The sequence below is a fragment of the Natator depressus genome, chromosome 2 (assembly GCF_965152275.1).
Source record: "Natator depressus isolate rNatDep1 chromosome 2, rNatDep2.hap1, whole genome shotgun sequence".
NCBI classification, from domain to species: Eukaryota; Metazoa; Chordata; order Testudines; family Cheloniidae; genus Natator; species Natator depressus.
The window spans coordinates 69,819,620-69,838,561 of NC_134235.1; the positions used below are offsets into that span (position 1 = coordinate 69,819,620).

General features: G+C 39.5%; 1 protein-coding gene across 1 annotated transcript in view; it reads left to right on the forward strand.

Moving 5' to 3' along the window:
- PXDNL (peroxidasin like) overlaps nucleotides 1-17,737 on the forward strand; it is a 267,071-nt gene extending 249,334 nt beyond the window's left edge. The window contains exons 21-23 of the mRNA XM_074943098.1: nucleotides 886-1,024; nucleotides 15,912-16,025; nucleotides 17,561-17,737. Coding sequence (XP_074799199.1) covers nucleotides 886-1,024; nucleotides 15,912-16,025; nucleotides 17,561-17,737 — 430 coding nt within the window. The remainder of the gene's footprint in view (nucleotides 1-885; nucleotides 1,025-15,911; nucleotides 16,026-17,560) is intronic.
- The last annotated feature ends 1,205 nt before the right edge of the window (nucleotides 17,738-18,942 follow it).

Consider the following 18,942-nt stretch of genomic DNA (forward strand, 5'->3'; position numbering starts at 1 on the left):
TACTGATTTATATCAGCTGAGGATCCTGCCTGTTTGTAATGCTTTTAGGGACCTATATTTATACCAGATTATATGTTGGGATATAGTATTGGATGACTCAAAATGAATCAGAAGATGGACAGTTTTTGCTCATAAAGATAAAACAAAGGAAGGATGGCACTTCATTTTACTGTATGAAAAAACCACGCTTTGAGCGACTTAACTTATATTGACTTAAAGTGATGTCTACACCGCGCTATGTTGGTGGGAGATGCTCTCCCTTTGACAAAATTTCTGCCTCTCATTGAGGTGGAGTAATTAAGTCAACGGGATAGCGCTCTCCCATCAATGTAATGTGTCTTCACCAGATGTGCTAAATTGTGCCACTACATCAATGGAAGCGGTGGCGATTTAGCACGGTAGTGAAGAGAAGCCCTAACTTAAACCGTTGTTGTTCTCATTGTGTTCAGTAGGATTGGCTTACTTTACACTTGTCTTGCTTGAGAGGTGTGATTTTTTTTGACAGCTATGCTTATTACTTTCTTAACGTAGTTCTTGTCATGAATACATAATACAGATAGGACCTTTCCCACCTATGCATTGCATAATGTCTGACATTTCACTTGTCAAGGGGTTGTCGGTGTGGAGGGGAGCTGTTCAGAAAAAAAAATACTTTTGAGGTCTGACTAATGTAGCAATGCATCTGTAATGTAACATGACATTCATTTTATATTTCAAAAAAGTTTTCAACTCGTGAAATAAAATATCAAAAGCACAATGCCATTTCAGATTATTTTTTCAAAAGTTCTGTTAATTTTCAGCATAAATCTTATAATTCCAATGTGAAACCTTTTCTTCGGATTGTTGTTTTCCATTTTCTGGTGGCAAATTTAACTTGTATTTCAGACACCCAGGGGATTTGCACAAGCATAGAAATGCAGCCAGTGCAATGCATCTAACTGACATAGTATCCAGTGGATTTGCTCAAGATTTCAGCCATTTTGCTGCTGAAGTTGATGAGACCATTGAAGCTCTAAAACAGCAGGTTTGTCTTGTCATTATCTCTTCAACATTAAACTTGGCAGGGTACCTAAAGTGAATGTGCCTTTAGCTAGTTTAATTAGACTTAGCTGGATCTTTCATTGTATGAGAAATCATAATTATGACAAAGTACAAAATGTTTTCTTAAAGGAAATTGGGAGCTCCAAATTGGATAACTATGTTCAAGTTTTTATGAGATACTGTTTTTGGCAGATTTCAGAGTAGCAGCCGTGTTAGTCTGTATTCATAAAAATAAAAGGAGTACTTGTGGCACCTTAGAGACTAACAAATTTATTAGAGCATAAGCTTTCGTGAGCTACAGCTCACTTCATCGGATGCATTCAGTGGAAAATACAGTGGGGAGATTTATATACACAGAGAACATGAAACAATGGGTGTTACCATACACACTGTAACCAGAGTGATCACTTAAGATGAGCTAATACCAGCAGGAGAGCGGGGGGGCAGGGAAGAGGAAGAAAACCTTTTGTAGTGATAATCAAGGTGGGCCGTTTCCAGCAGTTGACAAGAATGTCTGAGGAACGGCGGGGGGGGGGGGGATAAACATGGGGAAATAGTTTTACTTTGTGTAATGACCCATCCACTCCCAGTCTCTATTCAAGCCTAAGTTAATTGTATCCAGTTTGCAAATTAATTCCAATTCAGCAATCTCTCGTTGGAGTCTGTTTTTGAAATCTTTTTGTTGTAATATTGTGACTTTTAGGTCTGTAATTGAGTGACCAGAGAGATTGAAGTGTTCTCCGACTGGTTTTTGAATGTTATAATTCTTGACATCTGATTTGTGTCCATTTATTCTTTTACGTAGAGACTGTCCAGTTTGACCAATGTACATGGCAGAGGGGCATTGCTGGCACATGATGGCATATATCACATTGGCAGATGTGCAGGTGAACGAGCCTCTGATAGTGTGGCTGATGTGATTAGGCCCTATGATGGTGTCCCCTGAATAGATATGTGGGCACAGTTGGCAATGGGCTTTGTTGCAAGGATAGGTCCCTGGGTTAGTGGTTCTGTTGTGAGGTATGTGGTTGCTGGTGAGTATTTGCTTCAGGTTGGGGGGCTGTCTGTAAGCAAGGACTGGCCTGTCTCCCAAGATCTGTGAGAGTGTTGGGTCGTCCTTCAGGATAGGTTGTAGATCCTTGATGCGTTGGAGAGGTTTTAGTTGGGGGCTGAAGGTGATGGCTAGTGGCGTTCTGTTTTATTTTCTTTGTTGGGCCTGTCCTGTAGTAGGTGACTTCTGGGTATTCTTCTGGCTCTGTCAATCTGTTTCTTCACTTCAGCAGGTGGGTATTGTAGTTGTAAGAATGCTTGGTAGAGATCTTGTAAGTGTTTGTCTCTGTCTGAGGGGTTGGAGCAAATACGGTTGTATTGTAGAGCGTGGCTGTAGATAATGGATCGGGTGGTGTGATCTGGGTGAAAGCTGGAGTCATGTAGGTAGGAATAGCGGTCAGTAGGTTTCCGATATAGGGTGGTGTTTATGTGACCATCGTTTATTAGCACTGTACTGTCCAGGAAGTGGATCTCTTGTGTGAACTGGTCCAGGCTGAGGTTGATGGTGGGATGGAAATTGTTGAAATCATGGTGGAATTCCTCAAGGGCTTCTTTTCCCTGGGTCCAGATGATGAAGATGTCATAAATATAGCACAAGTAGAGTAGGGACATTAGGAGACGAGAGCTGAGGAAGCGTTGTTCTAAGTCAGCCATAAAAATGTTGGCATACTGTGGGGCCATGCGGGTACCCATAGCAGTGCCACTGGTTTGAAGGTATACATTGTCCCCAGATGTGAAATAGTTATGGGTGAGGACAAAGTTCAGTCACCAGGTTTGCCATGACATTATCGGGGATACTGTTGCTGATGGCTTGTAGTCCATCTTTGTGTGGAATGTTGGTGTAGAGGGCTTCTACATCCATAGTAATCATGAATACATGTACCTGAAACTGTGTAATAATATACAATCTGCATTTCAAGGCAGCTTCATTTGAAAAGCTTTCATTTTTGGCCCATTGAAGATGGCTTTACATTTATACTATTCTGACTGTAGGTGATTAAATATTTGTGTTTTCTAATCCTCAGAAGCATTATCTATTTGAATTTTAAGGGCTTTCTAAATTATATTTGTCTTCTATTTTAATTCATTTTCATGATGATGTAGCTCACTTGGAGCATTAGGGGACTTGATAGGTACTATTTTAAAAAACTTTTACGATTATTACTGCTATTATTTTTGACTTACAGTCTAATAATATTGGGAAATTCTTTTTTGCCCAACTAGTATGTGTCAGTGGTACATTTTCATATGAGTGGTGGAAGAAAGTGAAATTTCCCAAGTTTCTACCAGCCGTGAAAGCAGTGACTGGCAGTATGACCTGCAAGACAGAAAACCAGGGGTGAAATCCTAGCTGCAGTCAAATCAATGGCATAATGCTCATTGAGTTCACCCATTGAGGCCAAGATTCCACACCAAATGTGGATTGGGGAAGCACATGGCTAGTGGATATACCAGCCAACCTTTGTCCTGTGTTGGGGTCACAGCTGTCACAGAAAATCCTCCAGTCATAGGAGAGGTATGTTCTGTATCACACAAAGAACCACTGCATAAAGAAAATGAACTTGAATTCTCTGCGGATGAGAGTATTTGAACCTAAATGAAGAACACATACTTACATCAGTGATTTCTAGTGTGCAATTTCAGCTGTGCAACTTCTCAGCCTACTAGTGGTGAAACATATATGTAATGATATGTTGTATGTTCTGTACCTGCATATTAGTAAAGAGAAATATGTTTAGGATAAGTGAATGCACACTTTCAGTTTATCTGCTTATAAGCAACTAACAGTTCACAGGCCCGTATTAACATAATACAGTTTATTATGGAAGGTATATAGTAGGGATATTGATTATACACCCAAGAGTGTGCCATATGTAATCTCATCTTCATTTATTTCTTGTTAACTGAAATACCAAACTCATTCAAAACTGACATACAGAGAATTGATAACCAGAATCCACCTTTTGCTGAAAGGCAGCGGGAGGAGAATTAAAATGGAACTATGTGTTGTGAGACTGTTTGGAGGAAATACGACACAGCACACCAAGAAATTTCCATTCTTCCATAGATGCCAGCTTTCTCCTCCCAAGTTATGTAATGAAATACACCCCAATTTTGTCAAATGAAACACATTTGCTATTTCCCTGCATAGTTTTCAGTCAGCCTCCAAATCTGGCTGTCATTGCACAGATAATTTGTGAAATCTTCTTTACAATTACTTTCAAAAAGAGGCAAAAAGGATATAGAATGGGCTTAACCTGCAAGAAGGGAGATTTAAGTTTGATATTAGGAAAAACTTTCTAACTGTAAGGGTAGTTAAGCTCTGGAATAGGATTCCAAGGGAGGTTCATGGAGTTCCCATCACCGGAAGCTTTTGAAAACAAGTTGGACAAATACCAATCAGTTAGGTTTACTTTGTCCTGCCACAGTGCAGGGGGCTGGACTTGATGACTTCTCAAGGTCCCTTCCAGCCCCACATTTCTATGATTCTATGATAGCACAGTATCAGTGTTTGGTAGTCGGTCTACAGGTGAACAAGCAATATTTCACTCCAAAATCTATATTTTAACCATTGAGGGTCTGATCCAATGCCCACTGAAGTCAGTGGAAGTCTTTTAATTGATTTCAAGGGGCTTTCGATTAGGAAATTTTTTGATGGCTACATAGGGTATATTTCTATCAGCTTTTTCTTTTCTCCATCAATTTCAGTGGTGGAGAATCATGTCTGCTTTTCAAATAATGGCAGCATGTTTTACTATTCCTTCTCTTTTTACAAAAGTCACTGTCAATATCTAATATAATCTCTCTGCATCTATATATACATGACACTTAAGCTCTGTATTTAGTTTAAAAAACAACAGTGAAGCTACCAGTGGTTATCCAGTACCTATGTTTAGAATGATGTGATAGAATATGATTCTGATAAAAGGATTGTGACAGGGTCGGGCCAGATGGCTACAGAAGAGTAATAGAAGGCAGATATATTAGCCCCAGGTTAAATAGGTCCCTTTTCCCTGGGTAAGGTAACAGGGAAGGTTCCAGAACAATCAGGAACCTTCTGGAGACAATTAAGACAGACAGGCTGATTAGAACACCTGCAGCCAATCAAGAAGCTGCTAGAATCAATTAAGGCAGGATAATCAGGGCACCTGGGTTTAAAAAAAGGAGCTCACTTCACTTTGTGGTGCACGTGTAAGGAGCTGGGAGCAAGAGGCGCGAGGAGCTGAGAGTGAGAACGCGGACTGTTGGAGGACTGAGGTGTACAAGCATTATCAGACACCAGGAGGAAGGTTCTATGGTGAGGATAAAGAAGGTGTTGGGAGGAGGCCTTGGGGAAGTAGCCTAGGGAGTTGTAGCTGTTGCACAGCTGTTCCAGGAGGCACTCTAGACAGCTGCATTCCACAGGGCCCTGGGCTGGAACCCGGAGTAGAGGGCGGGCCCGGGTTCCCCCCAAACCGCCCAACTCCTGGTCAGACACAGGAGGAGTTGACCTGGACTGTGGGTTCACGAAAACGGCCAAATTGAGGGCTACCGTGAAGCTCCAAGGCGAGCAAATCTGCCAATAAGCGCAAGACCCACCAAAGTAGAGGAGGAACTTTGTCACAGGATGTAAAGAAACATTCAGAAATTTTGAAAAGGAGCAGTTTTGGAGACTTTTAATTCTTTATACTGCTTACTCCAACATGATCAGAACTAATCCTAGCATAGTGATAAATATCCAAACACAAGGGCTTTCTTTTTTATCTTGTTCTTACGATACAAGGAGGAATTGAAATCAGCTTTCACTTTGGAGAAGATTCTGCCTCTCCACTGTAACCTCACACAGTAACAGAGATGCTACAGAAGGACACTAACAAAGTTTCTAAGGCACAACCATTCCATGGTGTAGGGCAACTTGCTCCCACAAACATATAGGGCTAACTTGTAGCATTTTTGCCATTGTGCTTCAAGGAGATATAGGCTCTTCCAGCTTGTACATGAGGGTTGTGCAGAGTACTCCGTCCATTTCGTCCAGTGGGGAGCTCTATGGGCAAGGCAAAAAAAACATGCCTCCTCCTACATTGTCCGATTCTGCTTCTTGGGTGGAGGAGTATGGAGGATCAGGAACAAGCACTTCCACGTTCCACAAAGCATAAGGAATGAAGAGAGTAATACAGACACAGCTGATTGCACACCCACAGAAGAGAAGAAGGCTTCTTGCATAACCTTCTCTCTTATGCACACGTCCAAGGGCCTCTCACAATCTGGCCTGTGGTATCCAATCATTACACCAAAGCCAATAGCAAAAAACTCCCATTGAAATCAGTTATAGCAGAATGGGGCCCGTAACTCCTACTGAAATCAGTGGCAAGGATTGTGCCTAAAGAGAGTCACCAAAAATCAATCATTTATAGCTTAATTGCAGTCCCGTTTCTTAAGATTAATTCTTTGGCTTTTTGCCCTTTTTGCTATTCTTGAATTGTTCGCAGATAGATTGTGATTCCCTAGAAATTGTCTGTAATTATTTGACAAATAGTATTTATTAACATATTTGAGCATATGGATTTTTCATAAACTGTTTTGTAGTAAATCCTCTTGGGCTGTTGATTAATCACCATTAATTCACACGATTAACTCAAAAAATATGAATCACGATTAAAAAAATTAATCGCGATTAATCATAGTTTTAATTGCACTGTTAAACAATAGAATACCAATTGAAATTTATTTAATATTTTGGATGTTTTTCTACATTTTCATATATATTGTATTCTGTGCTGTAACTGAAATCAGGGTGTATATTATTTTTATTACAAATATTTGCACTGTAAAATGATAAACAAAAGAAATAGTATTTTTCAATTCACCGCATACAAGTACTGTTGTGCAATCTTTGTCGTGAAAGTGCAACTTACAAATGTAAATTTTTTTGCTACATAACTGTGCTCAAAAACAAAATGATGTAAAACTTCAGAGCATACAAGTCCACTCAGTCCTACTTCTTGTTCAGCCAATCGCTAAGATGAACAAGTTTGTTTATATTTACAGGAGATAATGCTGCCCTCTTATTTACTTGCATCCGATGAAGTGGGTATTCACCCACGAAAGCTTATGCTCCAATACGTCTGTTAGTCTATAAGGTGCCACGGGACTCTGCTGCTTTTACAGATCCAGACTAACACGGCTACCCCTCTGATACTTATTTACAATGTCACCTGAAAGTGAAAACACACATTTTCATGGCACTTTTGTAGCCAGCATTGCAAGGTATTTACGTGCCAGATATGCTAAACATTCGTATGCCCCTTCATGCTTCAGCCACCATTCCAGAGGACAAGTTTCCATGCTGATGGATCTCATTTTAAAAAAATGCATTAATTAAATTTGTGACTGAACTCCTGGGGGTGGAATTTTGTCCCCTGCTCTGTTTTACCTACATTCTGCCATATATTTCATGTATAGCAGTCTCAGATGATGTCCCAGCACATGTTCATTTTAAGAACAGTTTCACTGCCGATTTCACAAAACGCAAAGGAGGCACCAATGTGAGATAGCTTCAGCACTCAACGCAAGGTTTAAGAATCTGAAGTGCCTTCCAAAATCTGAGAGGGAACCCGTCATCAGTATGGACGCATGTCCTCTGGAATGGTGGTTGAAGCATGAAGAGAGATATGAATCTTTAGCACATCTGGCATGTAAACAGCTTGCGAGGCTGGCACCAAAAGTGCCATGAAAATGCATGTTCTCTCTTTCAGATGACATTGTAAACAAGAAGCGGGCAGTACTATCTCCTGCAAATGTAAACAAACTTGTTTGTCTGAGCGATTGGCTGAACAAGAAGTAGGACTGAGTGGACTTGCAGGGTCTAAAATTTTACATTGTTTTATTTTTGAATGCAGGTTTTTTTGTACATAATTCTACATTTGTACATTCAACTTTCATGATAAAGAGATTGCACTACAGTACTTGTATTAAGTGAATTGAAAAATACTGTTTCTTTTGTTTTTTTATAGTGCAAATACTTTTAATCAAAAATAAATATAAAGTGAGCATTGCGCACTTTGTATTCTGTGTTGTAATTGATATCAATATATTTGAAAATGTAGAAAACGTACAAAAATATTTAAATAAATGGTATTCTATGATTGTTTAACAGCGCGATTAATTGCACAATTAATTTTTTTAATCACTAGACAGCCCTAAAATCTTCCTTAGATTATCCCATAATCAACATTTGGTAGTCTGTGTGATTGGTTACCTAAATCACATGGTATGCTCATACCTCTCAACTGTTAAATCTATCAAAATGTGTGACAAATAACCAAAATGTGGAACTCCTCTGTTTTGTTAATTTTAACTAGAAATCTACTAACGATGCTTTCTCACTGTGCAGCTTTTGCTTTTTGGTCTTGTTTTTTAAAAAAATAGGAAAAACAGATTCCATCATGCGCAACCATAAGAATCGTAGCTCATCAACGTGGTTCGAACCCTGGGCCTTCAGATCCCCAGTACAGACCTCTCGTACCTGCACTAATGGACTAACTGGTATTCTTTATGGGAGCCAATCACTACATTGGATGGTAATCACACACTTTGCTAGTGGGTTACACAACTACACAACTAGGTTGCAGTAGAATGTTGGAGCTCAAGAATCATGGAGCTTATTCCTACCTTTGGGAATGTGGTGTACACTAGTTAGAGCGGAGAGTACATGACAGCCAAGCACATTGAGTTGGTATTTTGAGAGTCACTGTGGCTGAGTGTATAAGATTTGGATCTGCCATCTGATAGTTAGAGACCTGGGTTCTAGTCAGTACTGTGCCTTTGAGCAACCTCTTAGTCATGTTATTGTAAGATGGGAAAATGGCACTTGATTCCTTTCTGGGGCAGTTTGTTTTTATGGATTTTGAAACAACTGAAGCTCAAATATTACGTTAACTGCAAATATCTGGAGTCCCCTGTCTCCAGGGGGTTTACAGTTATTTGGAATATGATATAGACAGATTTGCAAATTTGATTTCCTTTTGTAGAAAGACATTCTTTAGTTTGAACAGGAATATGTTAGATAATAGATAAACCTCTGTTGAAGGAAAAGAGAAAATTAAATAGTATTTCATCATTAAAGAAACACATTGATGCACAGTTTTAATGAGATCTTCAGCAAACAAAAACAGATGAGGCAGGATTACAGTTTAAATTGATGGAGAGTGTTCATGTGAGAACTTAATCTTCTCATTTGCCTCTTTTCCACCTTTTCCCTTTTACACAACACGTTTGTTTTCTCTGTAGGGCATCTTCTCAAGGGCTAAGACAACAGTGTTGCAATAAAATATATGATATAGAAAAGAATAACAAGTGTGATGTGGTTCAGAATCAGCTGGATGATAGGGTTCCGTGAAATTTATAACATGATATTTAAGGAGAGAGAATTCAGACGCACACTGTAGAAAATGCCAAAAGTGGTCTTTTGCCACAAAGAGAGAAAATGCTATTTTCATGCCTTGAGTGAAAATATGCATCTATTATATAGGTAGAGCCTTAATGTCAACTGGATATGTAGATATCCATCAGGGTGCAAATGTAACCCACATGCCTTTTGGGTGTGGTGTTCCATCCCTTCTAGTGGCACCACTTAGAGATTAATGAGTCTGCTACAGCCTTAGCTAACAGCCATGTGGCTTTTAGCTTATGCAGTGGAGGCTCGTGCACTAAGCTTCAGAGGTCCCAGGTTTGATCCCGCCCGACAAGGACCAGGATCTGTCAGTGTTACAAGTGGGGACTCATCTGGGATTTCAACTAGGAAGTCTCTGAAGCTCGGAACATGCTTTCTCAGCTAGGGTAAGTATGTAACGCACCCACCTCCTGGGTGTGATGCTCTGTCCCCTCTAGTGGCACCGAGATCACTTAGAGATTAATGAGTCTGCTACAGCCTTAGCTAACAGCCAGGTGACTGAAGCATTAAGCTTCAGCAGTGTCAGGTTCGATCTCACCCGCCAATGACCAGGGTCTGTCGGTGTTACACAAATACACATGCTCATTTTAAAAGAGGATTTAGTGTCATGCACAGGTACAAATTGCATTGCAGTATGACGACTGTTGATAGTGAACTATTTCTAATTGTAGGAGAAACCCTTGTCCCTGCTGTAAAGGCCAAATAAACAGGTTTGGCTCAGGCATACTACATGAGATGAAATCCTCCCAGCTCAAAGGCACAAACACCTATGAGGACAGGTTGCAATTGCTTCTCCAGTTGGCCCCCACCCTACCATGTGGTTGCCTGCCATTGGATCTGTGCAAGAGGTTTACTCACTTATCATGCCCCTGTCACTGCTCCTGCCCACCCACAAAACCCCCTCTGCATATGCTGCGAGAGAGAGCTCAGATCGTATTATGATGGATGTGGTATAATTACCTAGAGAGAAAACATTACAGAAGAGCTGTAATGATCACCCTGCATGACCTCTCCTCTTCTCCATCTGTACATGAGAGCAGCAAAAGATCTCCTATTGTCTGTTCCTGACCTCTCAATATATGAGAGGATTTTACCCCTGAAGAATGCAGCTACTCAAGGGCTGGGTCATGCAATGTATGAAAATGGAGTAAATCTGCAGTCCATAAACTCCTATTCACCAATGAACAATTTTACCAGTTGTAGAACAATAAAAATTAGTGCTTACGGAGCATTATTCTTCAGGGGATTTCAAACTGCCTTACAAAGGCAGGTAAAGGACAACTATACTTGTTTTACAAATGAGGAAACTGAAGCTCAGAGGCAAAGTGAACTGGCCAAGGTCACACAGTAAATCAGTGTCAGAACCAGAATAAAACCCAGTTCTTTTATTCCCCTCTCAGTGTCTTATTCACTGGATGATACTGCCTGTCTATTTGTATATTATTATGAGCTATAATTTAAAGTAGTAGATTCCTGAAGTATATGGAGACCCAAAACAGATTAGAATGGGAAAAAGGAATAATTAATTCTCGTACAAGTAACTAATTGGCCTCCATCTTGGAAAAACAGCTTCACGTCCTTCCCCCCCACCACCACCACTCTACACACTGGAGCATGCTCAGTACAGTCTTAGGGCTTCCAACAGCAAATAACTCTAATCACATTGGCTACCAGTTGGCAATAAGCGTAACAAAAATACCTACAGCATTACTCTCCACCCCTTTAAAAATATTACTAATAATAAACTCAAAACATTAACATTGTAGCTACAAAACAAAACATCCTAACTAAGAGGTTGAGGTAGCCTACTCTAATCGTCCGGCAATTACAAGGGCTTATTCTGCTCTATGGAATAATTGCCTTACTGCTACAAGTCCACACTGTCTCTAGATTTAGGAGATCTTCTGGAATGGTACAGTGGAAACAACTTTGGCCCTTGATCAATAGCAGGTGCAGAAGGGCTTTCTGATAATACAACTGTGTCTGGAGGCTTAACTTCCAAGTCCACTGTAGTGGTTGGTACAGGGTCCTCAGCAATCTCACTATATCTGGTTGTAGCAGTTGAGTAGTCTAATGAGTCCTTAACACCTGGTACCTCAACATCCAAATGAGAATTCTCCACAGATAACCTGTGCTACAATACAATTTGATAACCAGCGAGGGACACTGTGAAAATTAAGAGCACATACTGCGTTACCTACACCTAATGTTCTTCATGATGCTTATACATCATAATATAACTTGTGTGCTGCCTGCTTTTCCGATGAAGTGAGCTGTAGCTCACGAAAGCTTATGCTCAAATAAATTGGTTAGTCTCTAAGGTGCCACAAGTACTCCTTTTCTTTTTGCGAATACAGACTAACATGGTTGCTACTCTGAAACCTATAACCTTATAGTTCCCTTCAAAGCTCTGTCATATGCATGTCAGTATTTAATGGTTACCGTGCTTAAAATGTGATGGAGAAAATCATCTCTCAGGAGCTGTGATTTATTTGGCTTCTGTCTCAAACTAATGACACCTTGTTTAATTGATGTAAAGACTGTATTGTATATATGCTGGATCATACCTGCTTTCTTTGTGGTAAAACCCACCTCCTGGCTTCGCCCATCCCAGCCTCAGACCCTGCCGAGAGCCCTCAGCTGAATTGAAGATCTACACATTGTGTGGGTTGATGGGGACAGGTGCCTAGATAGATCCACCATTTGGGGAAGGCACTTAATAGTCTGAGGCTCTATTAACTCAAGTGGAGCATTACTTCACTGCAGAACTTTCCTTTCCAGAGGTTCTAGGGCAGTAGGTGTGGGAAGCCCTGGTCACATGGTACTGTTGTAACAGCATTGTTGTAGTTCCGTCTTCACCCCTCTCTGGCATAGGCACATGGCCTGTGAACAGATGGCTCTGACACCCAGCAGTTATTTATCTTTTTATTTTAAAAATATCATAAAATTTAACAATAGGACAAAACAGAGTATCAGTAGATAATTCTCCCCCCCCCCAAGTTCTTCCGTTTTCCTACAGAGTACTCCGACAGATTTTCCACCCTTTTGCACATACAGTATGCAGCTGGCAGACATTGATTTAACAGCTCAATATTTTGATGATTGCAGTGATGCAGAAATATGTTTGAAATTTATCAAAACATCACTAAATCCATTTAGTACCTGTTAAAGCGTGAAAAGAATTTTATTTTATATAAGGATAGAACTGTTGCCATAGATTTCTCATAAACTATGCGTTACAGTTTTGGATCTAAGTGGTTGACTGCAGAATTCTTATTTTTGCTGTAATTAAAACCACTAGTGTGGGAGATTCAGCTCAGTAGCTGGAGGTATATTTCCATGTTGTTGTCTTTTTTGCTTTTTCTTTAAGGAATAAAGAAAAGTACTTGTGGCACCTTAGAGACTAACTAATTTATTTGAGCATAAGCTTTCATGAGCTACATGTCACTTCATCGGATGCATTCAGTGGAAAATACAGTGGGGAGATTTGTTAGTCTCTAAGGTGCCACAAGTACTTTTCTTTTTGCGATTACAGACTAACACGGCTGCTACTCTGAAACCTGTCTTTAAGGAATGTTATTCCCACAAATGACAATTCTGATTCATTGGAGGGTCTCCCTGATAGATCAAACTTCTTTTGCTCAAATACAAGGAACCTAGTTATTACTGAAGTAATTATGGGATGCAGATTATTTCTTAATCTTGCACTCTGATAACAACCCCTCTTTTTTGAATGCCATGGTAGAAGAGTGATATGCAGTAGTTTCACAGCAACTGCACAAACAATTGGGTCAGATTTGTGAAACCTTGCTACAGCTAAATAAAACCACTTTTCTCATGTAAATAAAAAGAAGTTGTCATATGTTTGACTGAAATTAGTATTGAGGTGAAGTAAGGCAAACTCTGACTAGAAATAAGGCATAGATTATTAACAGTGAGGGTAATTATTTTTTTTTTTTTGTAAAGAGATTCTCTAGTTCAAACAGGAATTAATTCACGGTACTCTGGAGGTCAGACTAGATGATCACAATGGTCCCTTTTGGATTTAGAATATATGAATCTATTAATTTCTATATTGTTTTAACCCAAAGGCCCTAATCATGATTGGGGTCCCACTGTGCTGGAGGTGTATAAACACAGAAGTTTGACCCTACCCTGGAGCACTAACAAGCTAAAAAATAGTCTTCCAGTATCATATGAAACACATGCAGTACATGTGTGTTACTGCTATGTTAACGGTTTTTATTATTCACATTGTTCCAGTCAATTTCCATAGTGTTGTGATGGTGCCAAGAGAGGAATTTTGTAAGAAGTTACAGCAGGACAGGAAGATACGTTCAATTGTAAAAAGTCAGAGGTCCTCAATTAAAATCATTTTTAAAAAAAGTTTGACACTGCATAACCTGTGAATTAATTTATGCATTTTCATTCTCTTTTAAACTTCAACTTTCCATTTAGGAAAACACTTAAGTGTGACTTGGGGTTTCAAAGATAAATTATTCTCCAAAGCACAGTCTGCTGTCAAGTTAGTACTTCTGTCAAAAAAATGAGCAGGTATCAAGGCAAACATATTGACACTCCCTTTTTAAGTATGAACAGCTAATGGGTGCAAAAGGTCTGACAGCACTTGGTTGCTGCTATTTTTATTATTAATTTAGAAACACTTGATCTTCAAAGTAGAAGTTATTTATATAAAACAATGTACTTGAAGCAAGGCTCGGGTACAGTACATTTTCATATTATGTAAAATAATGCATGGAGCATATGCTTGAAGCTTAGTATGGGTACTTATTTAATCAAAAGTGAAGAATAATTCTCCACAGGTAAGAATTATATTTCCTCCTATGTCCATGTTCCCGGTATTTGACTGAACTGGAATTGAGTAAGCTCAAAGTTCTTGCCTTCTCCCCACATTAGGATTCCAATCACTAAAAGACCCCTCTGCCATGTCCAGGAAGTGATGAGACAGTACCATGGAGACAGCTGGCTTCTCCATGCCTTTCTATACAGGCAGGGTCAACTACACAAACAGAGGGTCCTTTCTGTAACCAGATTGCCTTGGGATATCCTACGCCTCATTTTGTACCTCGTCCTCCCTCAGGCAATATCCCACTAAAGAACAGCTGAAATTTCTGAAACAAGTGCATGTCATTACTGCAATATGCATTGCTGGGTCCCAGTACAAATGTAGCTCCGTCTGGTTGGGGCCTTCTTCAGATAGTCTGTTTTAAAGGTTAGGAGGCTTTCAGGCAGTTGATTCAGGGCAATATCCTGCAAAGGGGTAGCCAGAGAGCTGACCTGAGTGTCATTCATTTATAAGAGAACTAGTTCCCTTGGACCACTTGGGCATGGCTAAGTTAGGAACTGTAACCATGACCTGACGCTGCAATGGGATTGGTTAGCATGAACCCACCGCAGAATCAGGGCTTTATGGTAAATGGAAAATATATAATTTTTCACCAATTAGTTTGAAAAATGTGTACAGAGAGCATTTAGCATGACTTCTCCTTTCTGTGTTAGATTGTAGCAGTGAGTCATTAATATTAATAGGAGGGAAACATTCAGAATGAGGAGAATAGACCTGTGCCTTGGCAATAAAACTGCACTTTCATTCATCATTTTGCCTCAGTTTTTAATGTTTATTTTTTCTGAAGACTTGGTTTTTCCCTTTTTTCCCTTCCAAATTACACAAAGTTATCTTAAGTTGGCTACTGTTACCTTACCTTACCCGGCTTTTCTTTAAACATTCTGTTGATCTGGCATTCCTGCCAGTGTGGCCTAATAACACTGGTTGGACATTAAGAACTGTGGAGAGAGATTCTGTGCAAGCTGCTTCCAGAACACATCAGCATCCTTGTTATTCCAATGGTAGGCCTTTTTTAAAGGAGCAGTGACTGCCATTCATGCTAAATTGTGTTGGCTTTGTGGTGCAAACCAGTGACCCTCATGAACAAGGATGAGACCATGATACATTTCTTTTGTGACCTCAGGCAGGGCCCCATGCCCCCTAAGTTTCCAGAAAGTAGAAGGCTCATTGTGCTATACAGCTTCTTTGCTGGAAGTTCATCACTTATTGATCACTGATCCAAATTACATCATGAAATAGGTACCCGGGGAGTGTCAGAGCTGTGAGGGCTGAACAAAAGGCATCCATTACAATACAAGTAGGAAATAAAATACTTTAATCATCAAGTAGTTTTTGAATGGCAAATGTGTTCTGTGCAAAAATAGAAATGCTGATTAAGCTGAGATGAAAGCTTTGTGGTAAGAAACTGAATAAATGTCTGAAAGTTTTTGGAGCTTTAATGTATGTTCTTATTGAGAATAATGATTCATTCAGCTTAGTTTCCACCTTTTCCAATCCCACCTCTCCCCTCTCCTTTTGCAGATAAACAAGCTGGAGGCTCGCCTGAGGCAGGAAGGTTGCATGGATGATGATGGGATTCAGCGTAAGGAAAATGAACACTGGATGAAGGAAGACTGCATTAGCTGTAGCTGTAAGGTATGCATTGCTGAACATTCCCTCTGCTATCAAGTTCTCTTTTTCCTTTGGTATCATGGCAGCCGAAGCATCCTGCAATGATGAATTAAGGAAGAAAAGTGTGCCTCACAACTGTCCGTAGCTTAATGATAATAGGGAACATAAGTCTTCTGGAGAAATTCAGTGAACATTTGCCATAACTAGAGCTAAACAAAAGGAGAAAATATTTCAGATTGAGTCTAATGTGCACCTCGTCTTAAATGCAAAATGTGCATACCAAAGAAGAAATCTGATATTAGTGATACCATTTTGCAGTAACTTAGCTCTGATACTGAATAAGTGGAAATCACTTACAGAAGGAGTGAGGTAGCTTTAATTGGGTTCTCTCTTTTTGTGAGTGCTAAATTCACTTTTTCACAAATAGCCTACCTGTTGGTGTGCCTATTTCCTTGATGTATAGATTAGTTTATTTAACACAAACAGTTCCATGTCATTCTGAATCAAATTCAGTTCTCCTCATTCTTCCACCTGAAAAACAGGTGAGTTTTGGCTACACAAAATGACTCCCAGCAATTTGGTAGGTCTTTGATGTATGGTCCAGCAACAGCCACCATCAATTTCCTGTCCATGGATGACATCACTTCTGCCACCCTCAGAGAAATGCTAAATTCCCCACTCATCATCTTTCTTGACTTCAGACTCTTTAGCTGTGCCATTGTTGTGCACATAATGCTTCCATGTGCTCAAATCTACAATTGGCATAAGGCCTACATTCCATTTAAGAGTCACTTACTCCCTCAAGATAAGGCTGAAGATGTACACATGTATTTTTGCAGGTCCTCTGCATAAGAAGACTTAAGTGGGATTCATAGTGTCTATGTACAACATGGGCCATCTGCAGAGGGTTTAATTTCACTCCATACATGTATGCAAAACGTCAACTCCTAAATCCTTGTGTATTGATTTTTTTGTATCTAATGATTCCAGCTGATAGGCCTTGATCCCGCAAAAGACTTACACGCAGGAGTGAATGGAACTACTTCATCTCAATTGGACTACTGCATAAATTGATAAGTCTTTGCGGGATTGGGGGTATCATTTTTTCCTGGACTTTATCTAACCCATGGTAGTTAGGTGCTTCACCTGCTTAGGTGTTTTTGAAAATCCCAGTAGGCAACTCTCCGCATCTTTAGGCACCAAGTACCTTTGAATGTCTGGCCCAAGATCTAATATTGACTTGAATATAACCTATATAGATAAATGCTTTCTTTGATACGAGTTAGAACTCCTCAATAATTTTTTGGGTGTGAGCATTCTAATTAACCTCAGAAACCTGTCAAATCGGTCTTACAACTAGGAAAATGATCACTTATTTGTGTGCATAAGTACACCATCTCATTTTATACATGTCTGCATGACAGAGACCATGTGCATTCTTTCAGCTCTTGTATTTAATATGACGCGCTGGAAAATTGTAAAAAAATATTGAGACTGTGCCATCCTGGTTTTTTGTTTTGGGGAAAAAAAGGTGCTAATACTTAAACATTACCTTTCAGAATGGCCAAATAACCTGTACTGTGGAGACGTGTCCTTCAGTAGAGTGTTCGAGCCCCACAAAGCTGGAAGGAAAATGCTGTCCAGACTGCATAGACAATGAAAACCCTGTAGAATCACCAGTGGAGCTTAAACCTGATTCCTCTGACAAGGAGCTACCTTTTGGAACTGTCTACTAAGTGGATGTAGCTTCCCAATTCAAAGGTTCTGCCAAGAAGTTACAAGCACTGCTGACTACAATACCTGCACTAAAATGTTTGATGTAAAAACACTGATGAAACAATCAAGTCACTTTAGGCTTTTCACCATGGTGGACATATTCTATACAGTTATCTTTCAACATTGGTAGATCTAATGTAAAGGTGAGCAAGGGCATGAAAGACTCTACTGAAAGCCCATTACAGGTTATTATATGTTGTACTGTGCCATTGGAAGTTGTTAAATATTAGATTCATAAGTTCAATTTTAAATGTGTTGTTTTCCTTCTCCCAAAAGGCAGGGAGGCAAAAAGATTTAAAAGCATGGGATTTCTCTGAATCTTAGAATTCAACCACTGACTGAAAGTTTTCTTTTAAAATTCACACACATTGTAGTAATGAGAAATGTTTTAAAAATTGCACTGTTCTAAAGAAAAGAGTTATAGAAAAGAAGTTTGTACCTGACCTGCTGGATTTTTGTTGTTGTTGTTGTTGTTGTTTTTGGATGGTGTTATACTATGAGAAACAGTTTGGTTTCCTTTTACAAGACTATATTCTAATTCCATGCTAGCTTTACGGAGCTTGGGTTTTCGCAAAATCAGAATGAAAGAGTAGTGTAGCACGATTCTTTGCAATCTCATCATGTTGAGACTCTGATTAGAAATTTAAAGCACATCTCAGGGAGATTGCCATGTATGCACATGTCTCCAAAAGGGGATAACGAATGTATAAGTCAGTATAATTTGCCAGGAAGTTGTGTACTCCTTTTCTCATTCTGCATGGATCTCTCATTGGCATCAATAGGATATATAGAAAGAGAGAGAGAATGGACTCATCTGTTCAACTTGCCCACATGGAGAACATTATGGCAAATCCCTTAGCATTCTGATATTGTGATCATTCACATGAAAGAGATGAGTTGTTTTTTTCAAGCTGCAATTTTTAAAATAAGGGGACAGATTTTCAAAACCTAGGTCCAAAGTTGAACCTTCAAAAATGCATGCACACAAATGTTCATTTTCATTTGCAATTAGCTGACTTAGATGGAAAAGCAGAAGTTGGACATGCATATTTACTTGTATGTGTACATTTTTTGCAGACACTACTTAGAACTAGGGCTGTCAAGCAATTACAAAAATTAATCACGATTAATCTCCCTGTTAAACAATAATAGAATACCATTTATT